Source organism: Protopterus annectens, chromosome 12.part0, assembly GCF_019279795.1.
Source record: "Protopterus annectens isolate FY-2018-M chromosome 12.part0, PAN1.0, whole genome shotgun sequence".
Taxonomy (NCBI): domain Eukaryota; kingdom Metazoa; phylum Chordata; order Ceratodontiformes; family Protopteridae; genus Protopterus; species Protopterus annectens.
The window spans coordinates 642,195,675-642,218,340 of record NC_056746.1 but is presented as its reverse complement, the minus strand read 5'-3'; the positions used below and the strand labels follow the sequence as shown (position 1 = coordinate 642,218,340).

Here is a 22,666-nt window from a genome sequence, read left to right as displayed (position 1 = left end):
GACATTCTGCAAAAATCAGGACAGTTAAGATGTGTGCACTCCACTATTTCTCATAGAAGGTGTTAACATTTGAAAATGTGATAGGTACAATCCCTTTCCAGTAATATAATTACATGCTGATGGTTGTTACGTGTATATGTACAAAAAAGTTACCATTGTGTGTTTTGCTGGCAGAATAGTTGTTGTTTATGTGGTGCATGATAGCTGAATGCTCCTTGGACTGCTGAATTTAAAATACTCAGATGGACACATTCCAGTTCAACCCTGCACAGCATCAGACTCTCCTAACTGCAAAACAGAATTTCTCAAAGATAAATGTGGTAAAAGCAATGCGCAGTATCAGAACAGATCAGGATCTATTGTACACCATTGCAAATAATAAACTAAAAATATCAACTCAGGCAGAAAACCTTAGAAGATATGCAGATAAATGTAAAGGAAAAGTACAAAATAAGCAGTTTGTTGATGACCCAAAAAATGGTAGAAGAAGTAAAACAAACAGCAAAAAGCTCAAATGTACTGGATATTAAACAGCATGAAGTAATGTCCAGAGAAATTGAAATAAAATTAAGAAAACTAAAGTGTAACAAAAGAAAGTTGTATGGAAGAAAGGATCATTTGTCAAATAAAGTCATAATGGAGAACATGAAAGCATTCAAGCAGCCAAGACATGAAAACATTCCTACAGTGAGGCGAGGTCAGTCTTATGGGGAGGATGGCCATCCCCTGCTGTAGAAGGAAGTAGTAGTCCACAAAAATTGATAGGCCAAAAAAAAATTCATAAAAATGACAAAATGGAGTATTGTGGATAAGAAAGAAATTATTTTTTGTTACTATTATTCAAGAAGCCCAGAATTTCCAGACAGAAGATATACAAAAAGATTAAGAGAGAAATTAGAGGAAAGGAAAATACACAAGAAAACGATCAAATCTTCAAATGCAAATTTGTATTCATTAATACAACAGAGTCATGAAAAAGATTATATAGACCAAGAAACCTTGTGCCATTTGGAAAAAGAAACATATGAGGAAGTGCAAAAATATAAACAACAAAATCTAGAGATTTTGAAAGGTATAAAAAAGAAATATGGACATGGTTATAAACAGATATTCAGATAAGGTGATAAAACTGCAAAATCCGGAGGTCAGAGTGAAAAAAAGGCTGGCTAAATATGAGACTGCACAAGAGATGTTTAAAAAATAATAGAATTAGAGGACAGAGCATGTAGGGAAAACCTGAGATTTTCTGCTGTACCAGAGAAGCTGAAATGAGAAGACTATGTTAATTTTATGTAAGCAACTGGACTGGTATTTAACAACATGAATTGTTAATTGAAAGATGCAGTCTTATCGGTAGGAGTTGATTCTGACAAAATTGTAGCTGAAGGAAAAAGTACTAAAAGTGGGAGACAGGAAAGTGTTTGTGCAGAATGCCTACCTATTGTACACCAGCTGGAAGAGGAGTAAATTTATTCCATTATTCAGGGAATGCTGTGAAACGGGCATGAGTTTCAAACTGCTGAACCTAGTTATCTTCAGAATTTTATTCCCTGGAGAGACAAAGTCATTTTTTGATGAAATACTTGCTAAAGAGGAAATACAAACATTTGTCCAACAAAAAGTGAACAGTGAAACAGAAGGTTCTGGTAATAAAGACCACAGAAAGACTGTGCCAGTGAAAAAATTTCCAATGTTTCAATGAAAATACTTGAGAGAAGGAAAAAAAACACAAGAGTAGACCCGAAGATACAATGGTACATTTGAGAAGAAGCAGATACAGGATTTTGGAGAAGGAGATGAACAAGAATAGAACCAGTAATTGGAAATTGACAAATTTGGGAATACAAAACAATAATTATATTTGTGAAACATGACAGAAAAAGAAACTCTGGAAATATTGGACCTTTTTTGACTTAAAAAAGAATATGCCCTACTTCATGTCATTAATGTTTAGAAAAATACGTAGGAGACGAAAAGAGGATGGAGAAAGTTAACCATAAGTAAAACAAATGTTTCTCTTAGAGGCACTATTTAAATAGTGCATGATTTTTTTAGCATGTTGTAAAGTAAAGTTTCCTCAGTTTTTTTAAGTGTAATGGGGATAATAATGTAAATAGGTGCTCCTATTTTTTCTTTCTCCCTTCTCCTATCTATCTCCTTGTTCAATTTAAAGAAATGTAGGCACTGTAATTTAAAGAAAGAAGAAGAAGAAAAATCTGGTTAAAAGCATGACAAAAGAAAAATTAGTGTGCTTTTTCTCATTCTTTCATAGGGGAATGACTGCATTCATATCAAGAATCTGACAGAGCAGTGGTTTGGAGAAAATGTTTTCTGAAAACATTCAAGTGTTTTCCCAGCTGAGAGAGCCATAAAGATAAGACAAAGTCAGACAGCACTTAGTATAAGCACAGGCTGTGTGACACCCCACCGCTGGCCCAGTAATCAAGGAGCCTTAATCCTTACCACTGGCAACAGTGAGGGATGTACATACTGGGAGGATAAGTACACACACAGTAAAGTGCAGTTCCCCTTAAGAGTACACAGAGACCACAGTCAGTCTGGGGTTGGTTTCTCCCTCTTTCTCCAGATCCCCAATAAGACTCCCAACTGACAGAGCTATAGGGTTGAGTCTCAACTGAGTGGCCAAACCAAGGCCTCCAGCAGCCTCTCTGTCCAACCAGTGCTTTGTGTCCCTGCCCAAGTAGCTGACACATTTTGAGATTTGATTTATACACAAACACACACATGGGAAAGGCTGGCACAGGTTTACTAGCTATGTCCCTTTTGCCCAGACTATAAGGTAGTTCAGACTGCCACCAGCCACTCCTTATCAGCTACTTTAAGGCATGTAGCAAATGGTGTCCAATCTTATGGTGTAATATTACTAATAATCCAAATGATAGTTTGACCAAGAGCAAGGCTATTAGGAGTGGCCTGCACAGTGTCACCAAATAGATATGCAAGTACCCTAAGAGCTTAAAATATGTCTCACAAATATCAGCCAGAAAGATACGTTTAAATATATTCATTAATAAATAAAAGAACAATACTCAGTAAATCATTACAGTAACTTCGGAGTTCAAAATCACAGGGAATATCTGAAACAACATTGCAGGACAGTCTCAAATAAATAAAGAAAAAACTAAGCTGTACTTCACTATATTCCTAACTGTATCTAAGAGAAATTACTTGACCCTAGACTTACTTACTCATAGCAAGGCAAGACAGGTGTGGTGAGTGGGTTTCCCAGCTGATGCTGTTAGGTCAAAAGAGAAATACAAAATGCACTCTCTCTCTCAGAGAGTCCTTAAATTAATATCTTAAACATTGCTGCTGGGATACTTGCAGGATGACATCACTTTTGTCATCTAACTATCCCAGGTGAAAGCCCCCATTACTAGAAGCTGCCTGCATTATTTATTTATTTGCAGTTGGTTTACCAGGACAATCCATTGGGCCAAAAAGAACCTGTTTTCAATGGAGTCCTGGGGAGAAAAGCTCCAGAACTAAATATGTTACAGTAAAGTAATTCATACTAGTTATACAAACTATACAAATTATATTATAATACAAAAGATTATGACACAAGAAAAAGATTCAAGTAGTGCAGTAAAAATAACAATGATACAGACAATAGATACAATTAATAGATTATACATACTAAATAATATTGCATGAAAAATATTTTGACTTTGTATCATATTATGAAATACTGAATGACACTACTGAGAAATAATAGTAATTTATGAAGAAAACACTTAGGAGGTGTGGCCTAGTGCATTTTTCCCTATAATATGAAATTATAGTGTATATTAGTTATGGGTAAAAATCAGGAAGAATGCAGGAGGAATGAAGGCAAAGAAGAATGCAGGAGGAATCAAGGCAAAGAAGAAAGATGGCAATTGTAAGTAAATTAGCTATGTGGGGTGGGAGCAAGAGCATTCCCACTTGGATACTAGGTGGGAATAAAGAGATCTTTTAAAAATAAAATGGTTAGGGGTTGTGCGGATGGATGATGGTAGAGAGTTCCAAAGGCGGGCAAGGACAAAAGATAGAAGGTTTTTCCCTGGAGGATGAGTGGGTTTATAGATTTCTAATAGATTTTGATTATTGGACCTCAATACTTTATCAGGAAGGTGCATTTTAAAGGCTGATGAAAGGGAGGGACAGAGAGAGGAGTTGAAAATGAGTTTGTGAGCAAGAGTTAGTTGAGTGTTGCCATTTTAGTTTATGGAGAGAGGAACAGTGGTGTGTGGAGGACTTATGGTTGGTAGCGATCTTGGCGATTTTGTTATAGCAAGAGGAAAGTTGGGTTTTTAAGGAGGACTGTAGATTAGTTAGTAGTGGGGCTCTGTAGAGAAGGGAGGGGGATAAGGAATGAAGTAGAGAGAGTGATTTTGGAAGCAGGTGTGAGGTATTTATTTTGCCGGTAGAGCAAACCAAGTTTTTGGTGGGTTTTTTGATATTTAGCTGTAGGTGAGAGTTAAATTTGAGCTGGTTATCAATTTGGATCCCAAGTAGCTTGGTCTCTGAAACTAGTTCCAGAGGTGATTTATTTTGACTAGTGATAGAGAATGTGTTTGTATCGAAAGAGGTAGCTTTAGAGGGGGTAAATAGCATTAATTTGGTTTTGGAGGCATTGAGAGCTAGGAGATTTCTTTTCATCCACTGTTCAGTGGTTGTAAAAGCATCTTGGGTCAATTTTAGGAGTGAGGGGATAGAAGAGGCAGAGCATATAATAGTGGAATCATCTGCGTATTGGATGATGTCTGAGAATGGGATAGAGTTGCGGAAATCTTTTATAAATATATTAAAGAGAAGGGGACCCAGTATGGATCCCTGGGGTACTCCAGTAGGGGTATTTAGAAATGAGGAAGTGGCCTTTTTCCATTTTACTGCTTGATATCTGTTAGATAAGTAGTTGGAGAACCAGTTCAAAGAGGAGGGAGATAGGTTAAGTCTTGAGAGTTTGGTTAGTAGCAGGCTATGAGAGATAGTGTCAAAGGCCTTAGAGAGGTCGAGTAGTAGGGTAGAAACAATTTGGCCAGAGTCGCGTGCTTTATTAACAGTTTCCAGGAAGGAGAGGAGGGCAGTCATAGTGCTGTGATTTGGTCTGAATCCATGTTGTGTGGGAGTTAGTAGGTGATTTTCTAAAAGGTAAGGAAGGAGTTGAAGATGAATACATTTTTCTAGGATTTTAGAGATGGGAGACAGGATAGCAATGGGGCGGAAATTAGTAACATTGTTATTGTTGCCCCCTTTGTGCAAAGGGATGATATAGGCTTTTTTCCAGATTTGGGATACTACACATTCTAGGATAGAGCGGCTGATTAAAATGCTAATAGGGTAGGCAATTGTTTTGGTAGCTATGCTAAGAAAGTAAGAAGGGATGTTATCAGGAGCATTAGTACATGGCTTCAGTTTCAGAAGGAGTTTCTTTATAGTGGAAGTGGGTATAGGTTTTAATGAGAAAGAGGGAGAGTGTGAGGGGGGGAGTTAGGGGCAGATGAAGATATTGATGTAGTTAGGAAAGTTGTGGAGGGAGAAGAGTTAGTAAATGGGAGTGAGAAAGTAGTGGCGGTGCAGGGTAGGTTGCTGGGGAGAGTGGATGGGGGAGTATTGGAGAATGTAGGGGTGTTTGAGAAAGATGATGTTAATTTGGATATGGATTCAATGAAAAAGGAATTAAATTCAGTAGCCAGATCTAGGTCAGGAGCATTTGGGTCTGGGGTAGGGGTGTTTTGTTTGCTAGTGTTGAGGAGAGTAGAGATACCTTTCCAGAATTTCTGAGAGTTTGATTTATTACTGTTTTGAAGTGTGGAGAAGTAATTTTGTTGATCGGAAATTATGAGTTTTTTTACCCTGTTTCGAAGTATTTTATATTCATTTTGGACTGGGGGGATTTGTTTTTCTGGTAGTGTGCCCAGACTTTATCTCTGTGTCGCATGGATGCTAGCGTATTTTTGGATAGCCAGGAGGCAGTTTTAGTTTTAATTCTCTTAGTCTTTAAGGGTGCTTGAGAATCAAGTATTTTTAGGAATATTGAGTTGAAGTGGGCAACTGCATTATCTAGAGATAATGTTTTGATTGAATTTAGTGAGTTTGAAAAGATTGTTGGATTAAAGTTTTTTTGGTTACGGATAATAATATAATTATGGGTGCGGTGCAGGAGTAATGGGAGTCGATGTGTGAAGATGGGTATGTGGTAACTAAGGGAATCAGGTAGAGTACCACTGTCAGAGAAATAGTGGGGATGAGAGACTAGAATCCAGTCTAGAATGCTGCCGTTTGAGGGTTTTTTTGAGGGGTATGTTGTGGAGTTGATCAGCTGTGAAAAGTTGTAAAGGTTGATATTAAGAGGATTTTTAGGAGATTGAATGGAGGCCCAATTAATATTCATATCGCCAAGGATTATTGTTTCATTGTTCGAGAGCCAGGAGAGGATATCTTCAAGTGCAGAAATATTTTCTCCTGGGGGGATGTAGAGTGAGGCTATACATATGTGTTTATGTGAGTTAACTTGGAGAGATGTGAGGAGTAGTTCAGCATTTTTGAAGTGTGGAATGGGTTTGTTATAGGGGGTAACTGACAATGAGGATGAGTATAGGAGAGCTACTCCACCTCCTTTTTTATGGGGCCTGTCTTTTCTAATGATTGAATAGTTTGGTGGAATAATTTCAGAGTCTTTTATATGGGGTTTTAAGCAGGTTTCAGAGATAGTTAGGATATCAGGTTTATTATGAATGAGCCAGGCATGGAGGTTTGGGACTTTATTTACTATACTTTGGGAGTTAAAGGAAGTAAATAAAATGGACTTGTCTGTAGTGGAAGATGTGGAGGGGCCTGGGTTGCGATGGATGTCACCAGATAATAGACTGGAAATTAGATACAAGAGTGGCTTAGAGAGGTAGATGGACAGTTTATTAGATAGTTTGGATTCTATTGTGGATTTAAGGAATCTGCTAGTAACTATGGGGGAAAATGTTTTTGAAGGGTAATGAGTTTGTATGGGAAAAGTAGGAGGTTATTTGTAGGATATAGATGTGGAGTAATAGGAGTGTGTGTGTGTATGGTAGAGTGGAGTTAAGGTGGTTGGTGGAATGGTGAATGTTAAGGGGTTGGGTGAGGTAGTAAAGATAGGATAAATTCAGGAGTAGTAGAAATAAAAAGGAAATGAGTGAGGATTTTGAAAGTATAATGGAATGTGGTATATGTGGGGTTGATATGCTGTTGATAAAAAATTTGTGAATATAAAGGAGTTATGTATATATTGGAGTAGGTAAGTTCAATTGGGATTGGAGAGGCTGTGGTTTGGGAGTGGGTGTGTAGTGAAAAGAGGAATCCTATTGGTTAGGTGGGATAGCTGTGGTAGGTAAGTGAAGATTTTATGGGTGGGAAGAGGGAGTGGTTGATTTAGAGATTATGTGGTTGATTGGATTAGAATTTCTGTGGGTGTGGTTATGGGGAGAGTAAAGGTAGACGTACTGGGGGCAGGTGGAAATTGGGGGCAGGGTAGGGGAGCGGAGTGAGCCCGCAGGGTGAATGGAGCGGGTAGAACCAAAGAGGTCCGGGGAGGTTTGAGAGTCTATCAGTGAAGAGTTGTTTGCAGAGGGGTAAGTTAGAATGGAAGTAAGACCTGAAGTGTGTTGGGTGAGAGTGAGCTATGAGAAACTAAAGATAGTGAGAAGGAAAAGAGATGTTACAGCTTAGAGTGGACTAAAAGAGTTTAGGAGATAGAGTGAGAAGGAGAGATGTTAGAGCTTGGAGAGAATACCTGAAGTTCATGCAGTGAAGTCTGTATTAAGGGGGAGGATGTCACCGAGTGGATAGATACAGAAATATGCCTTACTCCACTAGGATATCCTCGGGGCCGAGTTGAACTAAAGAAGAGGGCAGCTAGTGTAAGTCAGGGGGGGAGAACACAGAAACTAGAATAAGGGGGTTTTAGGCTGCTGGCTATCCTGGCAGGGAGTGTACTAAAAACAGCTATCAAGGCTGAAACAGTAAGGTAGTAAGGGTTCAGTAGCAGATACACATACTTCCTTAGGATCTCACTGTGAAAAATACATAGCCCTCAGATCTTTGGCAAATGGTGGAAGTTGTAAAATAACGTACATTCCTCCACATGTAAAGATGATACAAAAAAATGTCTAGTTCTAGATATTGTGATAGTTATTGCGCTGAAACTGAGAGATAACATCTTTTGTTTATGGCCCAGCTATAAAGTAACTTAATCTCAACCATTCCTCTGCCGTTTTTCAAGTTAATCTCCTGTGTTTCAATCTCCCCTGTTAAACAGTTACAATAGTGTATAAAAATATCTCTTCAGTACACATCTATACAAAATGAGATACAGTTTTAATACATTTGTAACACAGGCATATGAATCATGTTTACATTCACAAATGACACATAACTGTGTACAAAATTCCAGACAACTGTGCTGGCAGTATCTCCCTCTGTCACACACTATATAAATCATATTAATATTCACAAATGACATACAATTATTTACAAAATTCCAGATAGCTAGGCTGGCAGTAGTGCCTTTTGCTGCACCCTTTCTTAAGTGTTCCTCTTTTACTTGCCCACATGACTACTGTCCTAATTTTTTCCTCTGCTCAGCCAATAAGATTTTTGAAAAATTAATTTATGACCACCTCAATAAATATATACTCAGACTATGTGGCTTTGAGGGAGGGTATAACACTTTAATGGCAATTTATACTGTCAGTGACAGGATCTTCTCAGCTAATGGAAAAGTCATAGCTAGCAAGGTCATTTTTCTTTGATCTATACAGAGCTGCAGACTTTGGAGAATAACACTGTACTCTGGTTTAGGAGTTACCTCAGTAACAGAACCTTTATATTCCAAGCTGGTGCACTACAAATCAACAGTGGTTCCTTCTCTGCTGGAGTCTCTAAATGGTCCATTCTTGGACCTATCATATTATGTCTTTTTATCAATGACATTTCCACTTCTATACATTTAGGTGAAATATCACTTTATGCAGATCATCCTGTGCAGAGCTAGGCCATCCTCCTCCTTTTCAGTCCAATCTGCTCTTCAAGAAGACTTCACAGTCGTCCTTACATAGCTTAACTAAATAAGCTTATTCTTAATGTCATTATAACTACCATAATGTTCTTTGGCTGTCAAAAAAATCTTAAAACTGATTGCCCCTGTTGACTACAATCCCCACTAACCACCTAATAAGCATAGTCAAACAATACAAGTACTCAGCCTAATACTTGATAAAAAAAAAGAAGTTATGTACTCACCATAACATTCCATCTGAGTAGTTCTACTTCATTTGTCTTCAACATATGGGATACCGGATCTGTATCAGATCCGAGCCGGCAACCTTACCAGCATCTGCTCCGAGCTCCTCCCCTTACCCATAATACACCTCCACTACCTTCCAAGCCCCCAGATCGAGTCTGCTGAATCTTATACTGATAACCCGACCTGAAAAAATACTTGTGACCTATAACTGCAGCCCGTAGGCTGTTCATATGCCAAGGTCCGGGGGGAGGAGGGAGGGACGGTTGAAGGCAATTGAAGTAGAACTACTCAGATGGAACGTTATGGTGAGTACATAACTTCTTTATCTGAAGTAGTTCCCTTCATTTGGTCTTCAACCTGTGAGACAGAGTCCCCAGCTACTAAACTCCTGGGTGGCCCTCATGGAAGGATATTCCTGAGCACGGCAGAACCAAAGGATGCTCTCCTTCTGGAAGTTGAATCCAATTTGTAATGATAAATAAATGTATGAGATGAGGACCAAAGAGACTAGACCAAAGGGCCACCGATGTAGCCATGGATCTAGGGGAATGAGCTCTCACCTGACCCAGAGGAGACGTGCCTCTGTCCTTATAGACCTGTAGAATGCATGAAGAAATCCATCTAGCAATAGTGACCTTGGAGATTGTATCCTTTATAAACCTTTTTTGGGGAAACCTGACAATTGATTAGATTTACGGAAGTTTTTTGTCCTGTGTAAATAGAATTGTAACTGGCTATGAACATCCAGCAGGTGGAGTTTGTATTCCATCTTGTTAGCAAAATTAGGAAGGAAAACGGGTAAATTGATGGTCTGATTAATATTAACTGGTGATGCCACCTTAGGAAGAAAGGATGGATTGGTCCAAAGGGAAACCCTGTCTTTGTGAAAAATCATATAAGGAACTTTACTGGGTAAGGCCTGCAGTTCTGAAACCCTTTTGGCAGAGGTAATAGCCACCAGAAATGTTGTTTTCCAAGATAAATATTTTAGATCTGTGGTTGCAGCAGGTTCAAAAGGCAGAGTGACCAGAGCAAGAACCATAGTAACGTCCCATGGAGGAACATGATCCTTGACCAGGGGGCGTAACAGAAAAGTGCCTTTAATAAAGGCTTTACACAGCCTGGAGGAGGTTACAGAGGCAAAATTCTCACCCACATGAAAATGAGAAATGGCAGACAATTGAACCTTGGCAGTAGAAGAACTAGCTCCACATTGAAAAATATCAGCTAGAAAATCAAGAATGGTGGAAATAGGAGCCATGAAGGGGTCTAAACTCCTTTGAGAGGCCCAAAAGGAAAACATTTCCATTTGCTGTGATAAACCTTCCTGGTAGAAGACTTATGAGCAGCTACCGAAGTAGACCTAACTGAGGAGGATAATCCAGGAGTCCTAGCAATCACGGGAACTGGAGCAGCCAAGCTGTGAGCTTCAAACTGTCCAGATTCGGATGAGGAACCCCCGAAGGGTGTGAAATCAGGTCCTGAATGGGATCCAAGATCCAAGGTGGACCCAGAAGGTGAGACCAAAGGAAGGGAAACCATACCTGGCAAGGCCAAAACGGGGCAATGAGGATCTCTTTGCTCCCCAGTTGACGAGCTTTCTGTAGAAACCTTGGAATAAGAGGTACTGGAGGGTAAGCTTACAGAAGACCGGGAGACCAAGCATGGACTAGGGCATCTCTGGGGGACTCCCCCGGCAGGGGGTTCAGAGCGAGAAACTCGCTGCACTTCACGTTGGAAGGAGATGCGAAGAGATCGCAGCAAGGCTGACCCCACTTGAGAAAGATCTGTTCCGCTACTGAAAGATTCAGAGACCACTTATAAGGCATCAGAATAGTCTGACTTAACCTGTCCGTTAGGATGTTGGACCATCCCGGAATGTGCATTGCGATGAGAAAACGACCGGTGGAGATCGCCCATTTCCACACTCTCATGGCCTCGCGACAAAGGGGGGTAAGATCTGGTCCCTCCCTGTTTGTTGATATACCAGACCACTGACATGTTGTCTGACTGAATTGCAATAGTTCCCAGAGGAAGAAAGGCATGGAGGGGCCTGCAATGCTAAAAAGACCACCCTCATCTCTAGAACATTTATGTGAAAGCTGGTCTCTACAGGGGACCACAGGCCTTGGACTGTCCTGCCCAAACAATGCCCCCCCACCCGAGTTGGGAGGCGTCCATGGTCACTGTGGCTTGGGCAGGGGCTGGAATAAAGGTCATCCCTCCAAAATGTCCAGAGAACACATCCACCATATGAGGGACGACCGACAGACTCGACTGAGTTGTATTGGATACGACAATGGAAGTTCCAACAGGGACCTTTGTACAGCTACTGCCCACTGTAGAATTCTCATATGTAACTGGGCATAAGGGAGAAGCATTATGGTCGCCGCCATTGAACCTAAGGCCCTCAACACTGATTCTGCCATTGGAAGATGAGAATGGTATATTAGAGAAACATGCATCCTCAGGTTTTGTACTCTCTCCGAGGTCAGGAAGAGTTTGCACTGTAAAATATCTATCCTTGCACCAATGTAGTCTATCACCTGTACAGGATCTGTGAGTGATTTGGATGCATTGATTGTAATCCCCAAATGCAGGGCAAGGATCAAGAAATAATCGCTGGTTTGAGAGAGTAGATACGTGGTGGGAGCAGTGAGCAGCCAGTCATCCATGTACGGATAGACCTGAATTCCCTGAAGCATCAGGTGAGCCGCTACCACCCCCATCACTTTGGTGAACACCCTGGGGCCTGTGGTGAGACCAAAGGGTAGGGCTCAAAATTGGTAATGATTGACTCCTAGCCCGAACCAGAGGAACCTCCTGGAGCTCCTGTGCATTTTTATGTGATAGTAAGCATCCTGGAGGTCTAACAAGCACATCCAGTTGCTCTCTTGCAGGTACGGCATGATGGACTGCAGTGTGACCATCCAGAACTTCTCTTTGGCAACTGACAGGTTCAGGGTAGATAGGTCCAGAATGGGCCTTGAGTCCCCCATTTTCTTTGGCACCAAAACAAACCTGGAGTAGAAGCCCGATCCAGACTGATCTGGGGGGACAGTTTTGATGGCTTGTTTTTCTAGCAGCTTGGAAATTTCCTGTACTGCTGCCTCCCTTTGCATGGGTGGTATGTCCGGGAGGTATTTGGGAGATTTGGGGGGACCCACAAAGGGGATAGAGTATCCTCTGGATATGATCTGAAGCACCCAGCGGTCTGATGTTATGGACTTCCATGCCACCAGGTGCAAGGACAATCATCCCCCGACTGCCTCCAGAGTACAGCAGTCGAGCCACCCCTTAGGGTTGCTATCCAGGTCTCTCCGAGAAAGGTTCTCAAGACCCAATATTCCTTGGACCCCCTCTGTCTCTGGGCCAGTGTCCATTCTGTCCCCTTCTGCCTCTGAGGGAAGAAGAGCCCTGAGTGTCCCGGGAATACTGTGACTTCCAGAACCACATCTTCTTTTGCCCTCTCTGGTGCCGGGAAAAAGATCTTTGAGGGTTCAAGAAGCAGATCCCAATGGCAGACAGTGTCTTCCCGTCCTTCTCACTCTGGACTAACGTCTCTTTGATGGTCTTACCAAAAAGAGTAGAGCTGTCATAAGGGGCATTGGCAAAGGACGCCTTGAAAGGTTTCAAAAATTTACATAATCTGAGCCAGGCATTGCACCTCTTGGACACGCTGGACCCAGCTTCCCTAGTCGCTCCTTCAGTAGCATGTGAAAGGAGTTGCCTGGACATGTTGGAGACTGCCTTCAAAGTGGCCATCCTCACGGAGAATGAGTCCCTGTCCTCCTGTGACATGGACTTAGGGAGAGATTCGGCCAGCTCCTTTACCAAGTGGCTTTGGAGTCTCGTGACATGGGCCAGGTAGTTCAGCGCCCTAATAGAAAAGGTAGCTGAAGTGTAAACCCGCTTCCCTAGGCAGTCCATCATCCGCTACTCTCGGTCAGGAGGATGAACCAAGGAACTCTCCTGGGCCAGTTCCTTCTTTGTGGCTGCTGCTACCACCATAGCATCTACTGGGGAGCCCTTGTTCCATCCTGGCCTATCCGAAGGTGGACTCAAAATCTTGTCAGGCCTTTTGGGAATTGGTTCCACGGTGTCCGGCTCCTTCAATACCCATGAGGTGACCAGATCCACCAAGGGATCTGCAGGAGGGGACAACCAGAAAGTAGATGGGCCCATGCTGAAAGCGTCCGGAAACACGGACTCGTCAGAAGAAGGTTTAGGGACAGACCAACCTCCCCAATGGCAAAGGATTTCCATGATGTCTCCAAAGGAGACATCCTCGGGAGGTGACCTGAGGGAACCTTCCCCATCATCCAAGTCCATATCCTCAGTGAGGGACTCGGGGGGAGTCCAAGTGCCTCCTCTTGCATGTATGCTTGCAGGGCACCTCTCCGGTGCGGCTCTCTGGGGGGAACTCGCAAGCCACTTGTTCTTCAGGGTGAACCATATGGGGCTCCTCGATCATGGGCTGTCCCTCCGGTAAAATGATGGGAATCGTAGAGAGAGCCAAGTGGCTCGGGGTGGAGTCCGAGGAGACAGTCAAGGGTCTCAATCCAGCAGAGCCCTTTCTACTATGTCGAATGCCGAACCTCCTGTGGAACCAATAAGAAGGCCGGTCTCCCTTGGTCCAACGAGAGAATGGGAGCTAGGCCCGAAGTGGATGGAGCTCTGAGGGAGGGAATTTGACCCGACAAAGGCGGAGCCAGTGAAAAAAGTTTCATTCCCTCGGATCTGACACCCAAGGTCTGGCTCAGAGAGTGTCTCTGATCTGAGCTGGTCAGATCCGACACGCTCCAGACAGCTGTCGGCGTGGAGGAAGCAGGTACCGTTGGCGCTGACCCCCTGACCAAAGCCCATCCTCGGATCCGAATACTCCGAACCTGGTGGACTGTTCGGAAAAGGAGAATTCAGTTGAAAAAAAAGAAGCGAGCTCCCCCCTCCTGAGGGAGAGGGGGCTGGCAAAGACCCCCATCTGGATCTGAGTATGAATTAACCTCCTCATCATTTTATCCATGTCGAATTCCGATAAGGACTAGGTAGACCTTGATGAGGCCATGGACTCTGACCTTGCAGGTCCTGGCACCGAGGCCCTAGATGTAGAGTGTGTCTCCTCCAGCTCCGGGAAAAACCTCTGAGATTGGAGTCGAGGGGAGTCATGGATCCTTTGTATGTTGACCGGTGAAGAGAGGTCCGGAGACCTCTTGCATTTCTCTCTCGATTTCAGCTCTCTCTCCTTCTCTCTGCCCCTTTTCTGCTATGCTTCCACATGCTTTGGCATGAGAGATTGAGTCCCAGCCTGAGAGGGAGGAGAAGCAAGGGGATGAGAAGGAGAGGTAGCCACTGTGACCGAAGCCGAAGATGAGGCAACCGCCTCAGAAGAGGGAAGAAGGCCTTTCAGGGCCAACTTAGCCTTCCTGTCCATGATTGCACGTGGGTTAAAACCCGCGCATATAGTGCAGTCTGTACTAAGATGGGCCACGCCCAAGCACATAACACAGTGTGGCCATCCACAGGGGATAACTTATGGCCACACTCAGTACATCTTTTAAACATCGGCTTATCAACCATAGTATCAGTGGCAAAACAAAAAGAAAAAGTATTATTTTCCTCACTGAAACACGTACTCACCACACTCACACATAGAACACACTGATGGGGGTAGGGGAAGCAAACACACTCACAAACTACTCTAAAACTAAGCTAACAACTCTAAAAATAGAAAACTCGATGCACCAAGTGAGGGGAGGAGAAAGGGGAACCAACACTATCATTAACCTAAAGTTAGAAGAGAAAAAGAGACTTTCTAAGACTTTAACACCCACTTACTACCCGGAGCTCTAGAGATCACGATGCTTCAGCTAGCCGCAGCAAACAATATCTGGAGGTTGGAAGGAAGTGGAGGTGTATTATGGGTAAGGGGAGAAGCTTGGAACTGGAGCAGATGCTAGTAAGGTTGCCGGCTCGGATCTGATACGGATCCGGTATCCCACAGGTTGAAGACCAAATGAAGTAAACTACTTCAGATCACTCTTTTTCAGAAACCGCATCAACAGTATGGTTGCAAAAGTTGCTATAACTGAAATACTCCTACTCCATGTCAAACCTCCTCACCAAAGAAGACAGGAAAGCTCTGGTAAAGAATATATTAATCCCAAGACTTTGATATGCCTTACCAATTAATGCCCTATGCTCTACATACAACAATACTTAAATATAAACAGCAGTAAATGTCATTTGTCTTTCATCCCAATTTGAACATTAGTGTTTCACCCTGCAAAAGTCAAAGTGGCTTCCAGTCACATATGCCAGTCACATAAGGCATATATATGCCTTCTCTCCACCCTTACTTTTAAGACAGTAAACAATTATTTCTGCCTATTCCTGTGAAGTAAACTACAAATAGCAATCTCCCCCAGTTTCTGAGATGTCATGATAGCATCATTCTAACTCCAGATGTTCTGTTTTTTGGCTTTGGCCCAGGTAGTGAAATTGTCCTTGCTAATCAGAATTATCTCCCACACAATTCTGGCAGTTCATGGAGTACTCACAGCTCAGGAAAGAACTAATGGTACAACTAAAACACACTCATAATTGCTTTATAGAAAAATGATCTACGCTCTTTCATCCTTTTCCTGCATTCATACATATGCTGCACTCTCTAAAGATTCTTGTCACATAACAGAGATACTTCCATCTGTTGTAAATAAGTAAATTAACTTATCCACTCCACTAATCACTAACTTTCCTTTACTTCATTCTTTTGTAATTTTCTACTGTCTTCAGTTCTCAGGCCTTAAATTCTCTTTCATCTCCTGACTCAAATTTCTATCATGTAGAAACTATTCTCTACAGATGTTACTGCAGTTGCATGAATCCTTGGTACTTTAAATGGTTTTAGATTTTTTTAACAACATAAGATTCTAGCCTCTGAAAAAGATATGTAACATAATTAACCCCACTGAGTTTAGGTTCGTGAAGGGCTGATCTTGTCTCCTGAACCTGACTGACATCTTCAAATCAGTCTCCAGAGCTGTGGACAAGGGTAAGGCGGTCCACTCAGCCTATCTGGACCTCACCAAGGCCTTCAACACCATCCCCCACTCTGGAATCATAGATAAACTTACTAAGCTGGGCATAAATCCCTACGTCACTCGATGGGTTGCCAACTGGCTTACTGACAGAACCCATACCATAAAAGTAGCCAACTCCAAATCCAGCTCCAGACAAGTGACAAGCGGAGTACCTCAGGGTTCAGTCCTGGGACTGGTCTTGTTTAGCATCTACTTCTCTGAAGTACAGGCCAACGCTACGGGACTCTGGCTAACAAAGTTTGCAGATGACTGCAAACTGGGAGCCATTATTGAATCCCCAAATGATATGGATATTCTACAAAAGGGCCTTACAGAAACAAATGCTTGGTGCCAGAGCCATGGGCTCAAGCTTAATGCCAAGAAATGTATAGTTATCCCCTTTGGGAAAAACCATGTACCCATGAATTACCACATAAGTGGCAGTACACTAAACACAGAAAGTGTGATGAGAGACTTAGGGACACAGGTGGACAGTGGTCTCACCTTCGATAACCACACCGCCACAACAGTCAGGAAATTCTTCTCTGTGGCACACCTCATCACTAAGGGCTTTTCACCCAGAAAAAAGGAGGTCATTGTCCCACTGCACTCACCCCTCATTAGACCCATTATAGAGTACAACGCCCCATTTGGTATGTACCTCACAAGACATCTGCAACAGCTGGAAAGGCAGCAGAAATACCTCACTAAAAGAATCACAAGCCTAAAACAGATGCCCTATGCTGACCATCTAAAAAAAACTCCAGCTATAGTCTGTGGCATATCGTCTACTCAGAGGTGATCTCTGCTTAACATACAAGACCATGTCAAACCCTGAGCTGTTGGACATGCTCCACTTAAAGAAATTTCAATCCCTTAGAGCCACACGCTCCAGGGATCTAAATGTTGTCATCACAATGAATAAAACATGCTGGAGGGATCGGTTCCTGACCCAGAGACTCCCCAGACTCTGGAATAGACTGCCCGTACATGTCAAGCAGAGCACCTCTTTGGCCCTCTTCAAAAGGAGCCTTGATGATTGGATGGGAGATGGGAAATTCACCCCGGAGATCACCTCAGTCGCCCTGCTAGACAGGGATCCAGGGAAGTAAATATTGTGGGAAGAAATATCCAGGGAATTGTTATGGCTAGGCTTGTATAGGCCCTAGGGCCGATAGCGCAATACCAACCTATGAACCCAAGTCATTGCTGAAAAGAGTTCAAGAGCTTTGGCCACCCACCCAGTAAACAAAAAAAATGAATGAATTATTATATCATTTCATCCCTGCTCTTCCCAGTGCAGTGTGGAAAGGAGGCAGATTTTCCTTCTTTTCAAATCAGTGAAACCAGATAACTGTTTAATCGGTGAGATAGTGACAGAGGGGTCCTTGATGGAATTTTTGTCTCTGAAACTCCATATTGCTTCCTTTTATTCACAAAGAACAGATGACCTTAGCAATTCTAGTACTATAAATCTGGTTGAGTATTCAAGCAGTACAGCAGATTCCAGAGTCAGAATATAGTTCAAAAGGAAAAAAAAACACTGGGGATTCTTGTTAGACTTATTAAACTTTAATAAATTCATAAAACAAAGTAATTCAAGATGTTGACTTTGCAGTTTCTGTTACCCGTTGACTACGTGAGAAAGCTGCATTGGTTCTTAGATGGCTTGTGGAATCAGAATTTAGACCTTCAAGACTACATCCTTCCTGTACTGCCTTCTGAAATGAAAGAATTCCTTTGATTGATCCAGCATATATTGCTAAACTAGAATATCCTTTTCTTACCTCTTCCAAATCAAAAATTAACAATAATGGCTCAAATTAAGCTTGGTAAACCAGTTCCATGGACTAAGGTCTCTATTTTGGAGGAAAGACTATTTGTTGTGTATGTGTGCATCATATCTATATCTATCTGTCTATATATATATATATATATATATATATATATATATATATATATATGGTTTTCATTAATTTCGTTGACAGCAAAAATAAGAGACAAAATTCAAAAAGTGTTGCATCTGTTGGTGCTATGAGTGCTCTGCATCCTTTTGTCTTGACTAGTAGTTTTCTGTTCTGTACTGCCTTGTCTTCTGGTTTTGACATCAAACACATTTCAATACTTTGGACTCAAGGTCTTCTTTAGGTTCATAAGATTTTACTAAGTTTACAACCAAAAGAGAGCATGAAGAAGCTCAGCCACATCATTCAGTACTAGTGGGAAACTAGCAATTCCCCTCATTAAGTAGACGTTCATTACATTTCTAATGAAAATTTGTAGTACCCATCCAGACTGGTATTAAAGATTGCTGTTGAAGTACTCTACTCGATACGCAAGGCAGGTTATTCCAAAAATGTGGTACACATTGGGTTAGGCATCTGTCACACCACCTGGTCTTGTTGGTGTAATTAGTACAGGTTTAGTTCTCTAGAATTAGTGTTTGCTTTACCACTTGATCTATTTAGGTGAAGGAGTTCATAGCGTGCTGGGTCATTCATAGCATGGAAAGCTAAGCAGAGATCACCCTTCAGGAGTCAATTTAACACTTAGTAGAGGGACATAGCTTTTAGTGTATTACGGTAACTAAGCATACTGAGACCTGAGATTTGTTTGGTGAGGAAACATTGAGTGTTTGTCCATCTGTTATAGGTGCTTGATGAGGTACATTCTAAAGGGTGCATTATATTCAATAATGGGCCTACAAGGGATGAATACAATGGGACTATAACTTCTCTGGACTCTAAAGAGATGCCACAAGGATAAGCTACCCAAAGAAGAAAGATTTTTTTTTAACCACCACAGAGACTTGGTGGTTAATGGAAGGTCTATTGTCAACATATGTATTCAAGTCCCTCATGACAGTGTCAAACACAAGTGGAATGTGATCTATATGAAAAGTAGTAGTGATGCTAGATTTGTTGATAAAACTGTGCTGCATTTATTGGTGTTAAAGGTAGCCTATGATTAAAACAGCAAGCATTTGTTTAGCCCAGCCCTTGCTGAGAAATAGAAGTACCAAATTGGGATTTGATAATGCCCCAATTTGAAATTATCAGCAAACTCTTTTAGCCAGAGTCTCTTGATATTGACCTTTTTATTTCACAGACATACAGATATGTAAAATAGGGAGAGACCCAAGACAGAGCCTTTTGGGACACCAGTAGTGACACTTTTTTGTCTAGAGCAAATATCCCCCTATCTTAGCAGTATAGGTTTTGCCAGATCCCGGATTACCAATCCAGCAAACTACATATAGGTTAATGTAGAGTTGGGAGAATTTATCAATAATCCCAGCATGGGAGATAGTGCCAAAGGCCTTCGCAAGGTCTAGATAGGTAGTGTGGACTGTATGCCCGTTATATATAGCTTCCGTAACCCTTTCAAAGAACTCTACTAGGTTTGAATTTCCACCAACTTCTCTAACACCAAAAGTTTTACTAAAAGTAAAAAAGAGACAAAGCAAACCTCATTGTAATAGTCCTCATTTGATAAGACCACTGTGGTTCACTCTCTTAGCTTAGTTGTCAGTGGCAGAATCCTTGACAGTATCTCTCCACAGCAGTAAGATTATGTCAATGTAGCTCAGAGGATGTCTGGCTGCAGAATATGTCTGACCAAAGACTAACATCCACCTCTGTGTAAACTCTTTTTAAGTTTTGTATATATGAATTCATGCTGTATTGGTACTGTTATTATCTACTGTTGCAGTGATTTTATGACATAGATGTACATTACTTTTACAAACAATACCTTTGAACACAAGACGCTGTGATTTTCTCCTTCTTGCCCATTTGGTAAGGACAATTTGAAGGGATTCAGACTCATATCTGCTACATAAATACCTTAACCACTATTTTGTACTTTCTGAACATGGGGTACTAGAACATGGCAGTGCCCCATATATACCACCCCCTGTTGAACATGAATTAGAAGCAGCTTCTTTACATTAAATGCCAGCTTAAGATCATATGAGGAGCAGACTGCAAGCCTGTGTATCATGCTTATGGTAATTAGTGCTGTTGTATTATTTTGATATATATATATATATATATATATATATATATATATATATACACACACATATATATGATTTCACTTTATATGTCGAATTTCAGTATTTTGAGTCTATAAAGTCGAAAGTGCAGTTACGCAAAACTGCATAATAGCGACTGCAGAAATGTCGCATTTGCCATTGTGTTTGTGTATGTGACATGCGGTGCGATTTGCAGGTTTATCTGGGGTTGGAGGTAAGCTGTGTTTTTGTAAGGGTATTGGGTAGGGATTTTAGTGTGTGTAGTGGTGAGTTTTATGTGTTTGTGTGTTTAGTGTAACCTCGGAGTTAGTATATATAAGTAGGGGGGTATGAGGGTGCAGTCCCCATATGGAAGGGTGCAGGGGGGTTTGCCCCCCCTCTTTTTAGCAAGGTTGTTTGTGTGTTGGTTTGGATTTTTTATAGTGTCGGCAGGTTAGTATGTTTGTGTTTGTGTGGTGTAGTGTTTTGTTTATGTTACATTCATGGTTTGAAATTTCGCGGTTTTAAAGTTTTGGGTTTTTGATTTTTCGGCTTTATAGTCTCGAGATACTGAAATTCGATATGTTAGTAATTCGAGATTATAAAGTGAATCCATATACACACACATATGTATGTATGTATATATATATATATATATATGTATATATATATATATATATATGTGTGTGTATTTTTTTTTTCTTTTCTTTGTTTTTCTTCCATGTCAAAAACTAATGTATAAAAATGTAAGCCTCAAGTAAATCTTTAAATGATGACAGTAATGTAAAACAAAAATTAAATTCTTGCCCTTTTTATGGCTGATTAACCTTCTTTCCTATTACTGATTAGGAGGACCGTTTTCCATGCACGTTTCAGCACATATTTGGTGGAGATTCCTATGCTGCCGGGTACTATTCTTACAAATGGGCAGAGGTGCTGGCCCAGGATCTTTTTGGTGCCTTTGAAGAGGCTGGGCTACAAAACAGAGAGAAGATGTCTGCACTTGGACACAGGTGAATTACATTAAATTTTGTATTTCTTTGTGAAACAGTTAGATGTGTAGATTAGATAGTTAAAACTTACTCTGAGAGGAAAGTGAAGCAGAAAATTTACTCAGATGTCTTTGGCAGAATGCTAGGCAAGACTAACATAAAAGAACAAACTTGGCAGTTATAGCTGCTCCATTATAAAATTAGGGTATCCAATTGGTTTCTCTTTCTACTTTTTAAATCAAGAATCATCTCTTATTTATTCGTTGTTGACATTTGTTTATCAGGAAAGTCCATCTTGGCAGTGGTACCCATTTTCAATCAGGAGGGCTGGAGAGAAAAGCTCCACTAAAGGCAGTCACACTCATAAGTAACATGTAAGATGAATTAGTAATACAATTTATTTACTGGCATATTTTACTAGTAATGTCCAGCTGAGTGGTTCATAGATTAGTACTAAGCTAACATCCCTTGTGAGCCAATTTAAGCCTACCCAATTATCCCTTGTGAGACTCAAACCCTGAACGTCGTGCTCGCAAGACAAGCACCTTAACCATTAGGCCACCCTCCCAACTGACCTTTTTCAGTGGAAACCAAGGAGGAAAAGCTTCATTATACAGACATCATGGACTTCATTTGCATTGTTTCATCATTTAAAGTCTGTTTCATGCTGGAGCAACTGTTCCATTATTTAGACATCCTTGATATCAATTATATCATTTGCAAACCATTTCATTTAAAAATAGCAGTTACATTACATTAATGCATTTTTTTAAGATAAAGAGTTAGAGCAGCCCAAAGAAAGGAAGGGGGGAGGAGGCACAAGGAAAATAAATAGATGAGTTGATAGAGGAGGATATAGTTGTGATAATAGTAGATTAAGTTTTGTGCAGCAGTACCAGTTTACCCAGAGGTAGGGCAGGTGCAGAGCTATTTATCTACCAGGTGTTGCTTCATTTGGCATTTAAAGTCATTCAGTCTGCAGACTGTTCTTAATTGAAGTGGGATGGTATTCTAGCTATTAGCAATGCTGTGTGAACTCAGGGAGCATCCTGCATTGTTAAATAATTTCTCCTCTTAATTAAACTTACCAGTAGAGCATAGAGTTCTCTTAGTAGTGTAAGGTTGAATGATAGAATGAAGAGATGTGAATTTTTCAGGGTTGTGCAGTAGTCTGAAGGTTGTAATTAAATGTGAGCACAATGAAGAATTATTTAGTTCAAGACTGTTTAGCTGCTTTTGAGAGAAGCAATGAAGGGATCTATACTGCTTGCTGCTTGTGTATTTGGCGACTTTA

General features: G+C 41.2%; 1 protein-coding gene across 2 annotated transcripts in view; it reads left to right on the top strand.

The window, feature by feature from the left end:
• LOC122816758 (probable cytosolic oligopeptidase A) overlaps window positions 1-22,666 on the top strand; it is a 907,285-nt gene that overhangs the window by 882,186 nt on the left and 2,433 nt on the right. For both annotated transcript variants that reach the window (XM_044089771.1, XM_044089769.1), the window contains one exon: window positions 21,230-21,393. In XM_044089771.1, coding sequence (XP_043945706.1) covers window positions 21,230-21,393 — 164 coding nt within the window. The remainder of the gene's footprint in view (window positions 1-21,229; window positions 21,394-22,666) is intronic.